Source organism: Cupressus sempervirens, chromosome 9 (assembly GCF_028749045.1).
Source record: "Cupressus sempervirens isolate cs-2001-9-10 chromosome 9, ASM2874904v1, whole genome shotgun sequence".
NCBI lineage: Eukaryota > Viridiplantae > Streptophyta > Pinopsida > Cupressales > Cupressaceae > Cupressus > Cupressus sempervirens.
The window spans coordinates 552,095,324-552,115,546 of record NC_143126.1 but is presented as its reverse complement, the minus strand read 5'-3'; the positions used below and the strand labels follow the sequence as shown (position 1 = coordinate 552,115,546).

The 20,223-nt window shown below is 36.0% G+C and overlaps 1 protein-coding gene across 2 annotated transcripts in view; it reads left to right on the top strand.

Moving 5' to 3' along the window:
- The window catches only part of LOC149539836 (RNA-binding protein Y14A-like), a 52,378-nt gene extending 32,443 nt beyond the window's left edge, over window positions 1–19,935 (top strand). For both annotated transcript variants that reach the window (XM_089801022.1, XM_089801023.1), the window contains 2 exons: window positions 19,386–19,531; window positions 19,625–19,935. In XM_089801022.1, the coding sequence (XP_089657148.1) occupies window positions 19,386–19,531; window positions 19,625–19,673 (195 nt within the window). In that variant the 3' untranslated portion in view covers window positions 19,674–19,935. The remainder of the gene's footprint in view (window positions 1–19,385; window positions 19,532–19,624) is intronic.
- The last annotated feature ends 288 nt before the right edge of the window (window positions 19,936–20,223 follow it).

Below are 20,223 nucleotides of genomic sequence, written 5' to 3'. Positions count from 1 at the left end.
TATAAGCTTGAACAAAGCTTTTGAAGTTGCAAAATGAAGGATTGGACAATAACAATTGCTAAAAGCTGCACTTCCAAAAAAACTTGTCCACAAAATCAAAAAAAAATTGCGCCACCAAAAAATTAAGGAAATTTAGGCTAAAATAAAAAATGTCTTCAAAACTAGTGTTTGTATGACCAAGTTATGGCTTGTTGAATTTGGACTACAAAATTGAACATGTAAATAGTGAGGGGGCTGGTTATGCAAGCCATGATGATGTCAGCAATTCTGTAGGACTAAATTTGATGATCGAACAACCATCGAAGCATGAAAATATCACCTAGTTATGACAGCCAAACGACCGTTATATTAAATGGAATGTGATGAATTCTAATGTTTCATCATCATGGGGAATATTATCTGCATCATCAAGTGGAATGAGACAATATGTAATTTGGATGAGTTGGTACTGGAGGAATATTTGGATCTCCAAAATGCTTCCAAATAATATTCCAAACTAGGTGAGGGGAATCATTATCCATGGCTGTACGGTAGACTTGATGATATCTCATAGAAGAGAGACTCATACAAATTATGGCACAAATATGCTCATTTATACTCATCCAAGCTAGTTGCTTTGAATATGTCTTTGGCCTGTGAATGGGTCCATAAAGACGAGGTAAGATATTAAGCCATCTACGATGTGTGATGATGCCTTCTGTCCATAATGCATAATTATCCCTAGTTAAGTGTACAACGGGATGTGGTGTTGCCATGATTACATCAGTAATGTACCTCACAAAATTCAATGAAATAAAGAGCACCCCCTTAAATAGATGATAGTGGCACTTTAAATGTAGTGCGAGTACAATTGCCACTAGCTCAACTGGCCAAAGTGGACATCTGATTTTGACAAGTACAACAAAACCTGTGAAGCAATAATAGACTCAATACAATTAGGACACTAGATCACTAAAGGATACGCAAGTACAAGTACCCAATAGGCCAAAATAGACCAAAGCTGAAAGTGAAATTTTCATCCAAAGAAGACTTCTATGGTAGCAAATCTGGATTGCTCTCTAAAAATTATGCACTTCAAATAAACAACACCTAAAAATGTGTCCGTATAAGCTTGAACAAAGCTTTTGAAGTTGTAAAATGAAGGATTGGACAAGAACAATTGCTAAAAGCTGCACTTCCAGAAAAACTTGTCCACCAAAATCAAAAAATAATTGCACCACCAAAAAATTAAGGAAATTTAGGCTAAAATAAAAAAATGTCTTCAAAACTAGTGTTTGTATGACCAAGTTATGGCTTGTTGAATTTGGACTGCAAAATTGAACATGTAAATAGTGAGGGGCCTGGTTATGCAAGCCATGATGATGTCAGCGATTCTGTAGGACTAAATTTGATGATCGAACAACCATTGAAGCATAAAAATATCACCTAGTTATGACAGTCAAACGACTGTTATATTAAATGGAATTTGATGACAATCTAGGCAAGAGGTTGACTTTGATGGTCTCCCTGTTAATCGTTGATAGCTTCAGTTGGAGAAACTCATGAGACTAAAACTGAAGTTATGTATATGTGATATATCTATGTATGAGATTTATGTATATATGTGTTATATATATATATTTGTGTTTGTAGTTAAAATAAGATATTATATGTTAATATCTTATTGAATAGACATGTCCCATGAAGGGACATGTCTCATACATGTCCCATGAAGGGACATGTCTCATATAGCCTTTGCTCATATAAATTAGAGGTTGCTGCCATTTGGAACACACAAACCGCACATGCAGTGCTCAGTACATCTGCAGCGATCCTCGAAATATCAACATGGTATCAAGGCAGGTTGCAAATGTAAGAAGCATTAAGACTTATTACTATTTGCATTGAAACTAATATATGCTGTACAAATAAATGATAGTTTATGTTCATGAAGACTTAAGGTTTCTGTCATGCATTTCCTCTAACCATGTGAAAGAGTTGAATCATCTGTTTGATAGTTCTTTGTCAATGGTACACCAACAAATTCATCGATCACAACAATTGAATTTAGCCATGCTTCCTCACTTTGATCAAATTTGGCGAAATGAAGAGTATATTCAGTTGCTCATGTAGTTTGTATATTCCAGGCCAGTATGTGATCTAAATTAAATTCATTGTGCAAAAGATCAGTCGGTGAAGCCGGTAGGGGATCTAAGAGAAAATTTCATTTTACATTCATAGACTAACTTCAACATGCCTTTGGAGTGAATCATTTAGTAATTTGAATGAAATATATATAAATGGCAAACATAGAATGGTCAGAGGATGGATATAATACGCACAATAGTAAAAAGATTATTGGGCAATGTTTATCAGCTAATGTAATAAGATACCATCCATCAGTCTGCAATTTATTGAGATCAGATGGAAATCACAGGTTTGTTACGATGCACACTGGATGGAGGAAGCATCAAGTACACAGGAAATAATAAAATAGAAAACCTAGCATTGATTGTACCAGACCATATATAATCCTATCTTATGTGATTGTACATGGAACAGATGATATACAAGGTCTATCAATATTACATAGTTAGCGATAATGAACCGTTACAGTGACTAGGATTGATTATGAGATTGGCTTTAAAAAAAAACACAATCAGCCATTGAATACTATTGAGGAAGCCCACCATAGCCAAAGGGACATGCTGATAATTGAATTTGAATATTGTAATGCAAGTACTCGAAGATTGATAACAAAGTCTAGCCCAGATTCGAAGAGACAATCATAACATTCCCTGCTAGCCATCGTGTATTATTATTATTATTTATATGTTATTCTTTTCATTGAAGAGTAGCATTTAAATGTCAAGCCAATCAGGTGGTGAGATAAGGTTCAAATGAAATATTTTTAAGGGTCTAAAATTTGTGACATAGCTAAAAGTACAATTTCAAAGTTTTGTAAAAGTTGTGAATATTATGTGGAAGAGTTTGTTAAAACTCAACTGTGTACAGAAATGTTTGGACATATATCAAGCCAAGTGTTACCACAACAACTATATGTGGATGATCCTTAGACAACACAGATGTAGAAGCTGAGCCATCTTATTCATTTAGATCATTTCAAAATTTCTTTATGAAATTGAATCAAAACGAGATATGGTTAAAATTCTAAAGAATTTGTATAAAAACATTTGGAGCTGATCGTTAATACTTTTCTTGAAGATGCTTGTCAACCGAGTAATATTATAGTTGAGATCTTTGAAGATGAGTCTAAGTGGAATTCAAGATAATGAGAGAGATAAGTATTTTCAAATTATTATATCTTGAGAACTACCTTTATTTATTTTTGTAGTTAATCTCTTATTTGTACTTTTATATGAACTATAAGGGTTATTTGTTTTGGTCTTTTTGAAAGATGTTCTTGTAGGAAAATGGAGATTGATACTAGATTCAGAGGGAGTTTGGTTTTCAAAGAGGCAACCTTGAAAGAGAGGCAGCAGATAGAGGATATAATTCAATTAACCTTCAGTGACCTATCATATTGATTCAAAGGGAGTAAACCATGTTGTGATGGATTCTTCAAGTGATCAATAAATTATAGTTGTCAAGAGGACTATGATTGATGATTTCCAAATAATGTCACTTGTATTTGCAGAAGATACTGAAAGGTGACGATCTTACAATAACTTAATTTTCTATTATGATGGATTTTTACGATGTCTATGCAAATCATGATAGATTATACTTTGTATAGTGGATGTGGTAAGCATTATGAGAATGCGTGCACACATACCTTATAAACATTTTTTTGAGTACATGGTGAATGTTTTGCGTATTGATATTCTAGAAGGCCATTACATAGAGTACTTGGTGAATATCACGCATTTTGATGTTCTGGAAGGCCATTACTCATAGAGTACTTAGTGAATATCACACGACTTGATGTTTTGGAAGGCCATTAATCACAGTATTTGGTGAATATTTTGCATCTCAGCATTTTGGAAGGCCATTACTCAAAAGAGTATTTGGTGAATATGATTGCTATTCATTGAGGCCAATACTCATGATATCATATGTGATATCAAACATTTTTTGAGTAATTGGTGAATATCATGTATTGTGGGAGACTAGTACTCATGAGATCAAATGTGATATCAATTTTTTTTCTGAGTACTTGGTGAATATTGAATGTCAATATTTTGGGAAACCAATACTCATGATACCAGATTTGCTATCAAACCTCATTTGAGTATTTGGTGAATATCATGTGTTGATATTCTAGAACACCAATACTCATGATCAAATATATCCTTTAAAAACTTGTCATACCTCATATTACCATTTGTGTAATATTTATTTTGTGATTATCCTCCCTAGCTAAGAGGGATTGTTAATCGTTAATAGCTTCAGTGGGATAAACTCATGAGAGTAAAACCGAAGTTATATATATGTGATATCTTTGTATGAGATTTATATATTATATGTAGTGGGATAAACTCATGAGAGTAAAACCGAAGTTATATATATGTGATATCTTTGTATGAGATTTATATATTATATGTATTCTATATATATACATATATTTGTGTGTGTAGTTAAAATAAGATATTATTTGTTAATATCTAATTATTGAATAGACATGTCTCTTCAAGACATGTCCCTTCATGGGACATGTCTCTTATAGCCTAGGCTCATATAAATTAGAGGTTGCTGCCATTCGGAACGCACATACTGAACATGCAGTGCTTGGTACATTTGCAACGGTCCTCGAAAAATCAACACTCCCGCTCGTTAGAGCAAAACAAAAAACATGCTCAATGACACTTTAATACCTGTCAAATTGTATTCTTTCAAAATTGACGAAAATCCAATTTTTCTAAAAAGAAAATTACTAGTTTTGCGGAATGATACTTGATCCGATGTCTGGAGTATGAGGTGTCTAATATGGAAAATGTTGTGTTCAAGGTCAATGTTTACTCGGCTGCCTCTAGAGTCCACATGCCCTTTACTGAGTGTACTCTTCTTGTTGGACGAAGACAGGCTAATCTGGATCGGACCACAAATCACGTGAGAGATTGGGCTCGTGGGCAATGCCGAGTGCTGGAGAATGAATCTCGATAGAATGAGATGGGGGGTGACAAGTGTGGACAGATCTTCAGTGAATTGCAGTAAAGAGATTCAGATCTACTCGACAGTGTACAAATCAGATGGCTCAATGAGACTCAGGCTAATTGTGCTGTGCCAGAAATGTGCAGATTGGGGGATTGCGTGCAGGATTGAGAATCGCTCAATGCAGATCAGACACCAAATTCCTTAATGTTAGCATGTGATGTGAAGCACAGAGTTGGATCTGTTAAAATGATCCCAACAATGAAGGCAGCTGCCGCATAAGTATGAGGTCCAGTGCAGGGTTGACAACGTTCTCTGTGTCTGATTTGAGATGCTCAATTCAGATCAGACTGGTGTTCACAGGCTATGGGCATTCCAATTTGACTTTAGATGAGCTGTCTGATCTGTTTATGTAAGGTGCTCGCCGATTTAAAGATTGCTGAGCTCTCGGGCATTGCGGGGTGTGTGGGACTTTTAGTCCCACATTCCCCATGTCATTGTATCAAAGGCCTTTATAATATGAAGCTTCTCACGAATATGCAAAAGTGACAAGCACACTATGCTACTACTGTCTGACTGTACACATACTACTCTTTGCAAGTTGTCACAAGGTACAAAGACCAATTTGGTCAAACACAATTTTGCCTGAAAAGTGCACAATAAAATTTTGACAGAAAATAACAAAATTCAAATCATTGTTTTTTAAAAGTATTTTATTGAATAAAAAAACCCTGAATTTCGTACCACCAATTTGCAGACTGGGCTTCGCAAGCTCGAGCCACAAATTGGACTTTTGCCCAACATAGGCAAATTTATGGTCAAAATTCACCGAAATGGTCATTCGGATGCAATTGTGAGGTCTGATCTTGCACTAGACGCTCCCAAAAGAATGCTGATCCCAGATCTGAATCGTGGCCCTCTAAAAGATGAAGCAAAATGCTCTCCAATGGCTATCCAATGAAGCACTCCTTTGGCTTTGATACAATGTAAGAATTTAAGAATTTGCCCAAGGCAATAAATATAATGCCAAGATCTAGAAGCTCACGAGATAGCACAAGAGAGATAGGCAAAATGATGATCAATTGATTAAATCAATAATAATCAAGAGTATAATGCTAAATGCCTAATTTAGATATTTAGATGAAATACAATGTAAATGTGCCTAAATATATAGGCAATGCATGGTAACTAGGAGTGATGATAGAGATAAGCTATCAACTATGCAAGATTTAACCACCTATCCACTAAAGTTGGATCATCTTCCCTTGTGTAACGAAGTATGTGCAACAATGAGAGGATGATAACGTGATAGGAACACAAAGGTGTAGCTCAGAAACAATGAGATGTGAGACAACATGTGGTCAAATAGAATGCAAACTCCTAGGTATCTACATGACAACTAACATGCAAATGCATTATCTAAGTAAAGTGTAATTAGTAATATTTAATTACATCAAAAATCTAGAGCCTTAATTGACTGTCATCAGGTTGTAATTATTTTAATCAGGTTGTACCGGCCTAATTGGTCCTAGTAGTACACTTAAGGTCTCATTACTCACATGTGTTGCCATTTTGCAAAGATGGCTTTGAGCCACTAATTGGAACCTGTGAAATATCAAAAAGCTGGAATTAGGCGCTCCCAACAGTTAGCCAGTTTAAATTTTTGGTTGATGGGATGCCTAATAATTCTGTTGTAGTCGATTGGGCATAACATGAAGTTTTGGGAACAAAGAGGAGAATTCGGGATCTCAAAAACTCTGTTTTCCTGATCTTCACAGTGCGTTAATTGTTTGGAATGAGTAGGCATTGATTGATTTATTTGATTCCTTCCCCTGTTTTGTTAATGGAATGAGTTAACTACACACTGCATTTGATTCGAGTGCAATTGGTTAACAAACAAGAGGAAACTATCACATTTTGTGGGAAGTGGTTCAGAAAACTTTTCAAATAAGGATTTGTCTTTTCATATCCCTAACCTGACATTCCACCATTGGAATAGGCCAATCTTGTGGGGACTGCCAATCTTGTGGGGACTGTTAGGTCTCTGTATGTATAATAAAATGCATTTGATTTCAAATTTGTTGCAACGATCCTTGAATTCTGCCTCGGCATCCACATGTGACAAGCCAGCAAGAAGGTAGAAAAGTTGCTGTATGTAAGGAGAAAGGATTTATGTGAGTGCTTTGGAGGCATAGGAGTTTTCCTTGGAGTGTGTGTGGACAGATGAAGCAGTCAGATTAATAGGATCAATCAACTGGTGAAGATTTTGATCAAATCCCAAGTGACTTGGCCTAGTAGGTTTGATTGGGTGCAGAATTGGATGATCCAGAAAATTCTAAAGCCCAGATGTCATTTTGTGAAATTTTGGAGTTGGTCCAAAAGGGTATCAGGATCAGTGATTTATTTGGATGTTGTTAAGGAAATTTGGGACTAGGAACCAGAATAGTTAAATAAGAGGGCGAATTGAATTAGGTATCTTACTAGGCATAATTACTCAAATCGCCTTGTGGGTATTTGAGAGTGAGTTCAAATAGTGTCATTTGGTCATGTCAAAGGGAAAAGAGTTGGGAAAAGCACTCACACTAGTTGGAAGGATGTGAGATCTTGGTTGGCAAGTGGAAGTGGTGTCTAAGGTAGCTCTTAAGGGCTCAAGGTTCAAGAAGGAATATAAAATTTCCCTCTTTCAGAATTAGATTGCCTATTGGGAAAGGACACTTGGCATGTGCCTAGGCAAGGCGGAGAAGTGAGCACAACCTAGGAAAGGTTGGAGAATACAAGACCTTGGAGAGAAGTTGCCTAAGAACCTTGTATTGTAAGAAAACCCTAAGGATATCTGTAGAACCATTGATCACTCTGCATCAATTTCCATGGCTGCTTTTAGTCTCAAAGAGATGGAGTACTTGGGTCACATAGTTTCACATGAAGGAATAAAGGTTGATCCAAATAAAATTCTGTCTATCACAGAGTGGCCTATTTTCAAATTCATCAAGAAATTGATTTTTTTTTTGGGAGTGATCAGATATCATAGAAGATCTGTGAAGAACGTTTGGCATATAGCAGCACCTCTCACAACTCTATTGAAGGAGGATTCTTTATAGCAGAATGTTTGAGAGATTGAAGGAGGCTATGTGTACTACTCCAGAGAATCAATTATTTTAATTGTGGCGTGTGATGTGTCGGGTAATGTTATACGGGCAATCCTCATCATGAAGGTAGGTCTATTGCTTTTGAGAGTTGTCAATTAACTTGTTTAAATCAACTAAATCATTTATTTGAAGGAATTTTTAATTATTCTTCATGCTGTAAAACAATGAAAGCCATACATAATGTGGAGATTCTTTAAAGTTAAGACAGACTGTAACAACTTAAAATATTTTTTGGAACAAATATTTTCTTTTGAATAGCAACAAAAATGGGTTGTCAAAAATGTTGAGGTAGTTGCCTTATCTAGGAAGGATGAGATGGATGAAGTATTATTATGTGCAATTTTAATAATACAAGCCAAAGCAGGTCACAAATTGATGTTGGTACAAGTAATCTCATTCAATAGTTACAAGAGTGATCCCAATTGTTCAAACAATTTGGTTGGAAGGGAGATGTTTTGTAATATAAAGAATGATTAGTCCCATGCAAGAAATCCACTCACAAACAAAAGATTCCCATGGTGCTTCATGATTTTCCGGTTGGTGTCACCATGGTTGAGGCCTGGACTTGTGACTCTTCAGAAACTCGATCTAAGCAAAACTCCCTATTTCTGCAGAGTTTTTGCCAAGTCCTGAGTTGGGGCCTTGCTGAGTCTGGGCCCAGTCCAAGACTGCAAACTATGTTGAAGACATCATCAAATCAATTAAGACTTGTTTTGGGAAGGGCTTAAAGGGGATAAAAAATTTGTGGCACAATATTTGGTATGTCAAAGAAAAGGTGAGACAATTAAGACACCATCTTTTTCAGTCTTTATTTATTACTAGCCGGCAAGAGGTCTCCATGAATTTCATCATAGGGTTTACAAGAGTTTAAGGAAAGAATGTTATCATGGTAGTGGTGGATCACCCCACTAAATATGCTCATTTTATTGTATTATCTCATCATTTTACATAAGTATAGTGCCAATACCATTTATGGAGAATATTGAAAAGCTTCATGGTACACCTAGGTTATTAACTTATTGTTATTAATAGCAATCCTATTGGTGCTAGTAATTTTTGGACAAACTTATTCTTTTGTTTGGTAAAACAGTTGGCTTGTAGCTTTTCATACGATCCCCAATCTTGTGGGCAAACAAAGGCTGCTAGTAAGTGTTTGGAAGGGTATCTATGTTGTCTCGCTTTAGATAAAGCAGTCTCTATGGGGAGTTACCATTAGTAGAATGGTGGTATAACACTTACATAATTCATTAAAATTTTCATGGGCCAATATGGATATCATTTTCCATCCATCATATCATCATTGAGGCTGACACCAAGAGTTCAGGCTTTAGAGGATCACATGCATCATCATCAACATTTACTTTCAGGCTTTAAGGAGAATCTAGCCATGGCACAAAATCAAAAGAGGCAGCAGGTTGACCAACACCATAGTGAAAGGAGTTTTGAAGTTGGGGATTGGGCTTTCTCAAGATTTCAGATTGCAGCCTTATAAGCAATTGTCCCTAAAGCAACAAATAAAGGACAATTAATTGTTCCCAAAATATTACTGTTCATACCAAATCATGTAAAAGATTGAGTGTTGCCAACGAGCTTCTGCTACCTCCAACAAAAAAGATACTTAAGTTTTTAAAACCCACCAAAATTTTCTTTATGCAATTTGAATCTAGAATGCTAGGTGGTGCTCTGACAATATTGTGGTGTTAACCAATCAGTGATTGATTAGAGATTCAAAGCATGTGTGAAGCTTAAGTGCTTTTGTGGAATTTTGGGCTTAAAACCCCTTCAAGCAACTTCCAAGGGCTTTTGATATAACTATGTAGAGACAAGGTGTCAATGAGTTTCCTTGTCTGAGAGCACAGGAATAGCCAAAAGGAATGGTTGGCAATGATTCATCAATTCTGAGAAGTATGCTGATCAATTAGTTCAGTCTGTGAAATAATGCTTACTAATTGCACAAATAACAAACAAAAAAATATTCCAAGATTATTAGTTCATGCATGAAGGGTTTCATTTGCAAAGTGCCTAACTGCTTTAGAAATGCCACAAACCCTGAAATGGAAGTTGAATGTCTGTTAAGTTTCTGATGGTGTTTTCTCTTCTGCTTTTATGCTCTGTAACTTTTAACAATCCTTAATATGGAAGTTAGTTCACACTTAATTCAGCACTTAACTAAGAAGTGTTAACTGAGCAGTTTCTTACTCAATTTCGGCACATAACTGAGCTGTCCTTGATCAATATTAATATCTAAAAATTCAACTGTCAAAGCCACTCCAATCAAAACAGAAATCAAACAGTTAAAGTGACTGCCTTATCCCAGTCCAGTGCAGATCTAACAAGCTGACCACAGATCCATTATATTTCAGTCCTATCTATCTTGCAAAAACTTCAAACACAATCATCTATGCTTCTGACAGATTTTTCTGTCAAAATGGGTACATTACACTATTTAAGTTTTTAACTGAAGACCCCTAACACCAATGGGGGAAAAATTAAATTATCAATTTACTCTATTTTCACTTGAAATATTCGATTTGATTGACTGCCAGTTTTTTTTTCCCACTATTGAAAGGATTGGTTCTTGTGCCATGATCATTTTAAGCAGAATAGGGTGATTTGTGCCACAACATTTTTTGCCCTTCTGAGATAAGATTCAGACAAGTTATTTTAGTGACTTTGATCGGTACCTTGTAGCTGCTGGTTTTTCCAAGAACCACTCATCTGTAATCACCAAAAAATATAAAGTGATTCTTTTGGGATCAAGATAGATTAGGTTACTGTTATTCATCCTTTCAGAATCCTCAACTATCTTAGTTAAATGTGTCCTTAAATGTCATTGTTTAATCTTACATGTCCAGGATGAGAATTGTGATTAGGGTGATGATAAATTGCCTTTCCAACTCTGCATTTATAACAGCGATGTTGAAATCTACATTTTATTTTACTTCTGTTGTTATTTTAGAGATAAAATCCACTAGGAACATTTCCTATTAATGTTTTCTGCCTGTATCAGAGTATTGAAGAAGCGTGCCATAGGAATTCAGCATAGAATGAAATGTTCTAAAGAAAATCTGAATTGTACCTGAACAATTTGAAGTTCCTAGATGTGATTTTATTTTTAATTCTAATCTCTTTATCACCTTTTTGTTTAAAATAGCTGTAAATTTTATCTCCAGCTTTCAAGCTCCTGCCTAGAATACATATCCTTTTGTGAATATTCTTAATTTTACTCTTTTTTACTTGAATTCTTCAGCATCAATATTAGATTTGTAGCCACTCTAGTGCATCACTCATTGTAAGCTGCCAAGCAGTGATTCCAGTGGCTTTCTTTTCTTATCCCTTTCTCAGTTTGAGAATAGATTTGATTAAGGTTAATCTTTTCCCAAGCTTTCAGCTGGCTGTCTCTGGAGCATTTTTTAAACTCCTTATGCTGAACTTTGCTCTTTAATTTCAATATTAGACTTAAAGCCACGCAGGATGTACTTATGCAAGCTAGCCAAGCTAAGATTCTAACTGCCTGCCTTTCCTGGAAGATGCTGGCGCAGACCTTGTTCCAATGTTTAAGCTTAGCTTTGATTCTCATTACTTTTTCTGATTGATAATTGGGTTCCAAATTCCTCATCAGATATACTTCTGATTGATCACAAAATCAACTTCCAAGGACCTTTTTTCTGGTAAATTTTTCTTGCACAGCTGCCTTGGGCTTTATATTTCATGATAGAGAGGACTTTTTCTGATTTTGAGTTATATTCACATGGAACTTGCTCTCAGTGAGTTTAATATGTTTGTTTATATCAATGTAACACAATGTCAGGACTAGTTTCTGAGATGGGTGGACAAACGGCCTCAATTTCGGGACAGTGGCGGGAGGTGGGTGGACAGACGGGGTGCTGTATGTTGTACATGTATAATTTGAAGTGCTAGTTATGAAATGATGTTTCAGTTTAACATTGAAATATTCGAACATAGCAAAATTACAACACAAACCAGAACCATTGAATATTCAAAATAAAAAATCAAATAGAAATTCAAGTACCCTGTTGGTGTTTTTCAAGACTAACAGGCAGAAAAGGCCCGATACTAGTATTCAGATGATTTATCTCAGTCTAAGGGCTTAGCTACTTCCTATTCTTAACTGAGAAAATTCCAGATCTGGTTCCAACTTCAATAGAATCACCAAGATTCTCTACTCTTCAAGCTCTGCAAAGCTTAGGCGGGTGCACCTTAGGGATATATTGGTCATATAATTGATTATTTGGCAATCTTCTTACAGTCCATTCAATTGATACCTCTCTTTTCTAGATCTATCCCTCTAAATCAGACAGTGGTCATATATCTTCTATATTCTGCAATTAATCCTTGACAATAGTAGCTAACAGTGACACTCAAGAGATTACTGCAAATAAGTGTTGATGACTTCGTCAACATGTAACTTGAATGTATGACCAATGCCCTATCCATTCGGATTCAGAGTTTACCCAACAAAACATTTTGAACTAATTAATTGCATTACAATTAATCTTATTAGGAATTGTCCTAAAACCCATTCTTATGAATATCCTTGCTATATAACTGGAAACCCTTATCAATTTATTGAAGCATTTACTTAATTTCTTGAATTAAAAGCAATAACAAATTGATATACAACCTATTCTAATTTCATTAAATTGCATAAAACTTGCTTACACAATCCCAAGATAACCAGTACACAACAATGGAGGCAAAATTCAAAGACAAAAATATGGCAGAAATTTTTCCTTTGCTTTAATTTTCATTGAAAATTGCAAGAATGCTGGTAAAACTACAGAGACCTACAAAATAAGACAACAAATCCTTCAATATTCACTTATATTCTCAAACTTAGATGAGAATACATCATAAAGTTCACAAGAGACTTAATGGACTGACAACAATAGCATAAATTTCAAAATTACATGAAATTCAGACCTCTACTCCACATCTTGGGAATCTTTTTATAGAAAGGATTGCAACAAGCTTCAGATGGGAGGACACTCGTCAAAATCTTGATTAAAAAACAAATACAAAGATAAGAACTTGGGATGATCAAGAATATTGTCAAAAGATGATGACCATTCAACCCAGTAGTTTATTTTGCCCTCATTGTCCAAAATTGTAGGCACAAAATTTGGTGTCCCGGCAACAATTGTTTTCATCTTATTTTGGACTAGCTGCATCTTCCCTCCAAAGAAACCATTGAGATCTCTCACCTTATGGATGGCTTTTCTTGTACTCACAATGGTTGCCTTTGGTAAGCTTTTCTTTTGGGGGAGTATAGCAATTATACTATCAAAAATTGAATGTATGGGCCCCATGTGTTGAAAAGTGGAGATGACAGAGCAATGGCTTCTGCACACTTGTATTCCACTCCTTCCAATGCAATGTAGCTGCCATGTACATTTTGTAAAACTATCTTCAATGCATTGATCATATGGATCAAGAAATTTGCCATAGCTTTGGTTTTTGCTTCTGTGCTGGCTCCTAGCTTTTCCACATCAATTTCCATAAGTTGGCGTGATGTTTCCTCTATTTCAAAAGTCTGGCCCTTCGTTTGCATATTTTTGTCATGAACTTCTGTGACAGTTTTGACAAATTTCTTCAATGATGACACCAACATCTCCAACTTAATGACATTTTTCTATAGGACAAAGGTTTTCTTCATTTCTTCTTCATAGCTCCTTGTCCTAATAAAATTTTCATATGTTTTTTCAAGTTGGGCCTGAAGAGTGTCCATCTTGTGCTTACCCATTAATGCTACCGAAGTATGCATTCCCAAGATTTGGTCACTAGAAGTAGTTTGCACATGCCAAAATATAACATTTCCCCTAGGGGACTCTTTGATTTCCATGAGAGTGGGCTTATCATCCTCTGGAGCTAAACTCCAAATGGCCATTGTTTGGGCATCCACATTAAACTCTGATCCCATCATCTCCCCATATTGGTTTTCATCTTCACAAGAAACTGATTTCTCATGGCTTCTTATTTGATCTAATAGGAAAGAAGAGCTTAGATCCCATCTGAGGAATATAATCATTCCACTTCTCCTGACTAGATCTCTAGCCTCTTCAACAGTGAGGGTTTCATAGGCAGGGTCATACTCCTGCAACTTTTGTACCAACCTATTATTTACTTCATCTGAATCTCCAAGCTTCATCTACAATTTTATTTCATTTCTCATTATTTTAAAAAGGAAGCTTTTGAATTCATTTGACTTGATAAAATTGTCATCATTCATAAACTCCTTAACCTCAATAATTCTGTCATCAATCATTTGTGCCTCTAATTGCAGCCTTTTTGTCCTTTGCTCATCTTCAGATGCGTGGGATATTAGGAATCTCCTTCTAACATCATCAAAATATTTGCTCCGCCTTGGCAAGGTCTGGAGAGCCTTCTGCTGAGCTTTATCAGGTATTCCTACCATTTTCTGCTTCTTGTGTCTCTGTTCTGCTCACACAAAACTCTCAAGAACATCTTGTTGGGGTTGATCCTCTTCAGATTGATATTCTTCATCAGATACCTCCACTGTGTATTCATCATCAGAGTAGTCCTATTCAATCTTCTTTCTAATTGCTTCGGGGACTTGAGACACTAATTCATCAAAATTCTCTATACATTTATCTAATCTGGCCCAATATTCTTCATGAGGATAAAACCCTTTAAAAGATGTGTCTGCCTTTCTCATTTCTTGTTCATAGCCAACAACGTCCCTGCACTTGACCATTCTTTCTTTGCAGACATACTCACTCAACACATCAGCAATAGCATCCTCTTCCCACATGGGCTTTGTAGGGGGCAAATTATATCCTCTCATATTCTTCAAAGCATGCCTTACTACATTACAGGGGTCATAGTTTCTGGCTAGCTCAATTGGCATTTTATAATTTTGTAAAAATGCATTGGTTTGCTCAATAACATTCTTGCCAATTTCAAAAATCCCCTACCTTAGTGCATCTACATAGAAATGTTCCCTTCTTGACACCCTTTCATAAATATTCCCTATTCAAAGAAATCAAGTGCCAAAATATTTCTATCAACCCTAACCTCTCAGGAACATATTTTGGCAAAATGTGGGGTGGCTGAGTACATCCAAAAATCCTTATAACAGTATATTCTTCAAATAAGAAAACACTACCCTAGTCATGAGTCAATTGTTTTCCAACATCAAAGCACCATTTAGGTCTAACAATCTTCCTAACATTTCTAGGAACTCTTTCAATAACCTATCATTTTCAAAACTGGATGAACAAAATCATTATAGAAAGATATAACATTTGAATACAGATAATACATTTGCCATCCCCGTGTCCATCTTTGCATTGGCAACCTCTCTCCCCACTCTTGTGTTGACTTGAAGAAGCTTTGATCAAATATGTCATCATTTTTTGACAAGATAAGGTGCATGAGCAGAGAGTAGTGAGGGAACTTGAAATCCTTAAATTCTCCTTGTTGGGCAGCAGTGATTTCTTTGTGAATATTCTCTATGATTTATTCTACAAAATCACATCCTATATAGAGATTGGGGTCTTGATTATTTAAAGCCATGACATAGTATGCTCCTGAAGCGTTCATGGTTCCATCTGTACTTAGGGCTTTGTCAATCCCAAACACAGTATTTTGAAAATAACTTTGAAAGAAATCCAAGGGCATGATTTCTTCAATATCTCTCATACCTCCTTCACCTTGGGAATGTGCTGGGTCATGTTCTTACCCATAGAAAAAACTCTTATGTTTTTTGAAATTCCCGTTCAATTCTTAAATATCAATGGGCAATGACATAGGTCCCCCCAAATCAAATGCCTCTATGAATGTATATTTATCCAATGCTAGAAAAACACTTTTATCCTCCCTGTGGAATGACTTACTTACAGGATTATAACATCTGATTAATGCCTTCACCAAATCTACGTCCACAAATGCTTCTGGCACTATCAATTTTCCCAAATTTCTTACCCAAGGGTTGCAATTGGAAATTCTTTCACTCTGTTTTTATAGAAAAACTAGAACAATTCATTCCTGTTTCTGTCAGGGACAATGACATCTCTGCACATTGCATATGGGTCTTTGGACGCGAGGTCATTGGCATTTTGAGCATTTGTGGAACTAGGCAAGATGTGCATCCATTCTTCTACGAACGTGCTGGGAGCCCTTGGTGGTGTATCTGGTACTTCAATTACTGCCTATGCAATCAAATCTCCTTCTCTTTGGTCCATTTCTGCAATTTTCTTCGCTGATTTTGTATGCTAGTTAGATAAAAATCACTCAAAGATCACTTCTGCACTTTGAAATTGCTCAGAAAATTCAGACAATTGAGAAAACTGTAATAACAACCTATTTCTTTCTAGGCTATCAACTTCTGTGATGAGAGCGTAACTTTAATTAGCATTTAAGGGTGGCACGCTTGAAAACCTACCTATCTTTCAATTACAGGTCAAATCCACGCCTTTGCCTTTTCAGATTTTCGTACATCTAGTTCATCGCATCTTCATCCAGCTCAGATTTTACTGTTGAAAAGCCGTTTTATGCTTAAAAACTTACAGGTGCGACAGCTGGAAACAAGACCATTTCGCCACTTCGCATCAGAATTTCTCTTTGCTACAACATGGCTTGCGATGTTGTGAACCCTTTGTTTCTCATTCAATTGCAGCTTCCCATCTACATTTAATCATACCTTTGTGACTGCCGCGACTTTGCAACAAGCCTTTAACTTCTAACACCTTGCAACCTTGCCACAGTCAATTCCTGAGAACATTTTATGCTTGCAACCATGTGATGCTTTAGATTTCACTCTGTCACTCCTTCGCAACTTGGAAACTGGGCATTCAACTTAACCATGTGATGGTGGGCTTAGCTGGCTAACTTAGCATTTCTTTTACCCCGAAACTTTGCAACTTAGCTTTGTAAGTGTTTATGAAAGCTTGTGACTGTGCACTTCATTAGCATTCATGGCTTCGCAGTTTTAAAACATTAGCATCACCTAGAACTGTGCGAGGCTGCAACATCAACTTTAACTGCCACACGTAACCTGTTCACATGTTTGCGACTCAACTTTAACCCTTTTGATTTTGACATGCGAAGGCGCGATCAATGCTTCGCATCTCAACTTCAGATGTTACTTCAGCTGGATGTGAGCATGTGATAACTTTCAACTTAATTGCCTTCACCACTTCATAACTTAGCACATTTGAAGCTTTCATGAAATATAATAGCATAAATATTTCAAAACCTAGGATAAGAACGCATGCACGAAAAATACATACATCCTTGTAAAGATAAAAATTATATTGCATGAGCTTTTAAAATAATGAGAAAAGAACTTGCCTAGGGTTTTTTCTTATGGGCTAACAAAGTTTTCATAAACCCTAGCTTATTCTCAACATACTTCTTCCTGACTTTTTTTTATCTTGCGTAAATTGGGTGAGTGAAAAATCAGGCCATCATACCTGACCCAGCGGCAGCGGGGTATCTTGATACTCCCAAGTACCTAGTGCGGGGATGTCCCAGGAATGGGTACTTGAGGCTTTGTTTTTTTTGGGGGGGGAGGGGGGCTTGCAAGTTTTCAGGTTTCACTGGTTTATATTCACCTGGAACTTGCTCTCCCCGAGTTTGATATGTTGGTTAAGTAGTTTACCCTATTTCAGCACTGTTTTGTATCTATTGTGTATTTGGACTTGGGGTTCTGCTCCATGCTTTTACTGTTTGTCTATTTGACAACTTCAGTTGACTATTACCTTCCAATGAGTCTGGCTTTTCACTTGTTTGCTTAAGATGCTGAATCATCAGGAGAATAGGGTGATTCCAGGTACAATTCATCCTGAAATTGTGTTCCAAGTTGAATTGCCTGAGGATTCAGCGAGGAACAAACCCAGATGATTCTAGGTCAGAGATGATTTTTTGAAGCAGTTCCTGTCATGATTCTGGAGTTGGGCTATTTTTGAAACATTGAAAAACTTTTAACAACATTCATTTTTATAATGTTGTTTGATTCATTCCTGCAGGAGAAGCAAAGAAAAAGCCTTTTGACAAAAATAGCTTGTGTGTTTGTTGCACAGGCAACATTGCTTTTAGCAACAAATTTTACCCTCTTGCTTCTTGAAAAAATATATGATTGTTTAGATTTTGGTGTCCTTTAGATGTTGAAACAACTTATCATAAATAATCCCAAGTGATATATCTGTATTTGTAATATAAATTGTTTCACTTTTTGTTTATTCTGGCAGCCTTGATTTTTACTCTCTACATATTATGATGTCCTTCATAACATTTATGATTTTAACTCTGAATAAGTCTTAGCTTTATGTATAGGTATGTATAATTAATTTGTATTACGACAATTAAGTATGAATTATCCCATACCGCATTTTTCCATGGTACCCACCAAAAGAGATGTCATACTTGACAACCAAGCCTGAACTAATGCTTCCCAGGGGCTAAAAAGTAGAGAGCTCAAGAAAAATGCCCCCTCCAAGAAACATAACTTGTCCGTCGGACAAGGAAAACCAATATTTCTAGACTTCAAAGAGTACTGGACCTTTTGAGGACCGAAATCTCAAAAATTATAGATTTCTGGAATGTTACTCCAAATCATGAGGCAATTGTTTATGCATACCTGTCAAAAATAGGAGTGAAGTGAAGGACATTTTTTCCAATTATAACATGGTTTGGAGGAATCAATAATTAACAGAATGCGATGTTTCAATCAGAGCATTATTATCTGCAAGAAGCGATATTTGAAAAAGATATGATGCAGGTTGAATTCTAAGGGAATTTCTTGTTCTACACAAATTGATAAGTGAAATGTTTTAAAAGATTGTTTAGAAATTCCATCACATTGCAAAACCCAAGTAATTTCACTGCAAACAGTCTGTGATTGCTGTTACTTTAGTTAAACATATTAATGAATTGCAGCTTTGACATTGCTGGAATGTTAGTGACAATATAGATTTTTGAAGGCAGTGCTTGCTAAATGGAACATAGTCATAATGCAGTTTCAAATATTTTTGTGCTAATTACTATTTTAATGCTGAGTTGTTCAACTGTTTGTATATTTATATGCAATTGTTCTCGGATGTAGTCCTTTGCATAACAGCTTTGAAATATCTGGTCATTGCTTGGAATGTTGGTGTGCTGTTACAGGGATATGCATTGATAGAGTATGAAACATACAATGAAGCTCAAGCTGCAATAGCAAATCTCAATGGTGCCGAATTATTGACTCAAACTATATCTGTTGATTGGGCCTTCAGCAACGGTCCGTTTAGACGCAGAAACAATCGGCGGAGGTATGTGATGGTCAAATTTCGTTCCAGCTACCATTTAAGGAAATGGAATTGTACTAAGTTCTTTCTTTTGGACGTTTCTTACTGAAATTTTAGGTCTCCCCGTGGACATCGCTCAAGGAGTCCTGCCAGAAGAAGATATTGAGTTGCACATTATTATGAGATGATCTATAGGATTGTTAAAATTTGGGTTGATTCATTCTTTGCAAGAATTGATGACACATTTGGCATGGAAATTCAACAGCTAGTGTATACCATATTGAATGTTTTTATCTTGTACTTTATCTTGTCAGTCCATCTATAACAACTGCAGAGACAGCCAAAATGATGATAGCTTTCTTCAATGTGAATGTAAATGCACGGAAATTATTGGTGGCGAGATATTTTAAAGTTGATTTTGACCCGAATCTCTCTCTTAATTGTCATTTTTTGCTCTTCCCCTAGAATTCATAGCTTATCGCAGCTTCACATTGAAACAAAGATAGCAATTAATTAATAGTAGCCGACAGCACTAATATGTTGTTTGTGCTTCAAACATTTTCCTGCTTCCTGCATGCTAAATGGAGTTTTGCCTTTTTTAAACTGGTAGAAAGCTCTGGTTTTCAGCAAAAATGAACAAGGAGCATCGAGGCTTGTAAAAGGATAAACTAAGTTTTAATGATTACAATGTTCCATCAAGTTTCTAAGCAGCATTG